General features: G+C 34.2%; 1 protein-coding gene across 1 annotated transcript in view; it reads left to right on the top strand.

The window, feature by feature from the left end:
• LOC106876839 (corticotropin-releasing factor-binding protein) overlaps positions 1–2565 on the top strand; it is a 155065-nt gene that overhangs the window by 103026 nt on the left and 49474 nt on the right. Inside the window, exon 3 of the mRNA XM_052970482.1 lies at positions 2328–2485. Within this exon, the coding sequence (XP_052826442.1) occupies positions 2328–2485 (158 nt within the window). The remainder of the gene's footprint in view (positions 1–2327; positions 2486–2565) is intronic.

Here is a 2565-nt window from a genome sequence, read left to right as displayed (position 1 = left end):
TGAATCTCATTTGTTGATTGTACATATGTGTGTGCATGTTTGTATGTACATATATGTATGTGTGTGTACATGTATGTATGTATGTATTTATGTATGTATGTAAGTACGTATTATGTGCCTATAAATGCACATCTAATGACTGTACAATTGCACCTCTAACGTGGGCGGTTTGCTACTCTAATAAGTACCTATGTATTTACTTTGACTAGTTGTGATGAAGATAAGACTATTTTTTATACCCAGCTGAGAGCCATACTTAAGGAAAATCCCCAATTCTGATCAAGTCATCCTACTGAGGGATTTTCAATGCCTGGGTTTTACAGATTTTTAGAGCTCCAATGATGGATTGGATTTGTAATCCTCAAATTAGCTTCCTCCTTTCTGGGTTTTTAGAAGCCTAATTTCTAAAGATTGGTATTTAGGCAGTGTGTTACATATCCCAGGGCCCCAATAATTACAGGTATAAAGCTGAACTTATAATCTAGATAGAGTAACTGTAGATTTCTCAATAGTACAGCATAGGTGTTCTCTTTTTCACTGACCTTCAGCTTTACGTTAACATCCGCTGGGCAGCAAATTTCCACAACTGTGCACGGTTTCTCTTCTCTATTCCAAATCATTATATCAAGTCTGTTGTGCTTACGTTTTATTGAAGTCTTCACTGGTACATTCCACCAGTATTCCTTATTATTATGAGTATATATGTATGTATGTATGTATGTATGTATGTATGTATGTATGTATGTATATATGTATGTATGTATGTTTGTATGCATGTATGTATATATGTTTGTATGTATGTATTATGTATGTATGTATGTATGTATGTATGTATGTATATATGAATGTATGTATGTATGTATATATGTATGTATGTATGTATGTTTGTATGCATGTATGTATATATGTTTGTATGCATGTATGTATATATGTTTGTATGCATGTATTTTGTATGTATGTGTGTATGCATGTATCTATGCATGTATAGGCGCAGGCGTTGCTGTGTGGTTAGAAGTTTGCTTCCCAACCATATGTTATGTCTTCTAGTATATAACCTTGGACTGACTAAAACCTTGTGAGTGGAATTTTTAGGCGGAAACTAAAGAAGCCAGCTGTACGTATGTTTGTGTGTATGCTTTGTTACTTTGTTTGTCCCCTACTACCGATTGACAACCGGTGTTGGTTTGCTTGCGCCCCGTAATTTAGCGGGTCGACTAAAAAGACTGATAGAATAAGTACCAAGCTTTAAAAAGAAAATTAGTACTAGAGTCAATCCATTCGACTAAAACAAATATTCTTCAAGGTGATACCCCAGTCTAATGACTGAAACAAGGAAGAGATAAAAGATACGTTGTTGTTGTTTTTGTTATTGTTGTTGTTGTTGCTGCTGCTGCTGCTGGGTAACTAGGATAAACTTAAGCAGACTCGTGATGAAATATATAGCAGCCATGACCACCATACTTTTTAAGCCTCCAGTATCCAATCTATTGTTTCCTCATTCACAGAGAGAACTTTGTTTTCCTTTTGATGTAGGTCAAGTAACATTTTATTAACTTACTTATAAGTAATATGAGATGTAGTTTTATTTTTAATGAATTAGTAAAATGAGCATAGTTAATACAGTTGTATATTTAAGAGATGATGAATTATGTACATTATTTATATTATTTACATTTGACGGAGGGTAAATCAACCGAAACGCTGTGTTAACAACAATCAAGATGACGACAAATATCCGTCAAATGTAAATAATGTAAATAATGAGCATAGTTAATGCCTCAAAACGTTTCAGAACCTTCTAAATCGTATGATTTATATATGACGATATCCAGCTTGAATACTTGACTGCTAATCGTCAAGTGGAAAAGCATGAACGGGAAGATAACTAGCTGGATCTGAATGCTTTTAGTTGAATGTTGCTCCGATAAACGTATACAACACCTAGGTGGTAGTGTTAATACACGCAGTACATTAAGTATCTTACCCATATTGAGGACCACTGCTACATTTATTAAAACAGTGATTTTAAAATGTCAAATATATACACGCGGAATGCTTAAAAGTTCCTGGGTTGCAGATAAAATTAAATACAGGAGGAACAGTTAATTATGATTTTATTCAATATATTCACCTCTGAGATTCACACACCTATTGCAGCGGTCCTTCACTTTTTCTAAAGCCTGTTAAAGAACTCGGAAGGCTGGGCTTCCAACCAGGGTTTTCGTGGTAACCTTAAGGCCGGGAAATTTTCATCACCCCCTCGTATTCAAATAAAAAGCGAATATCTCATTGCCTCTAATTATGATTCCTTTCCATTTCTTTTTCAGATTGCAACCAGCTGAAAAGCATACCTGGAGACTACTGGTATATTGCAGATGAATTTGCCCCACCCTGTGCATTTTACTTAATAGGAGGCCACGACAAAAGAGTAGAACTGGAATTTCTTGATTTTAATATTGACTGTGAAGAAGGAGGGGAATTATCAGTGAGTAAATAATTATATAATTTAATTTCACGCAGAATATGATAATGCAATTCAATAATATATATATATATATATATATA

The sequence above is a fragment of the Octopus bimaculoides genome, chromosome 9 (genome assembly GCF_001194135.2).
Source record: "Octopus bimaculoides isolate UCB-OBI-ISO-001 chromosome 9, ASM119413v2, whole genome shotgun sequence".
Lineage (NCBI taxonomy): Eukaryota > Metazoa > Mollusca > Cephalopoda > Octopoda > Octopodidae > Octopus > Octopus bimaculoides.
Note: the sequence above shows the minus strand (reverse complement) of the source record. Positions and strands in the feature narration are given on the sequence as shown.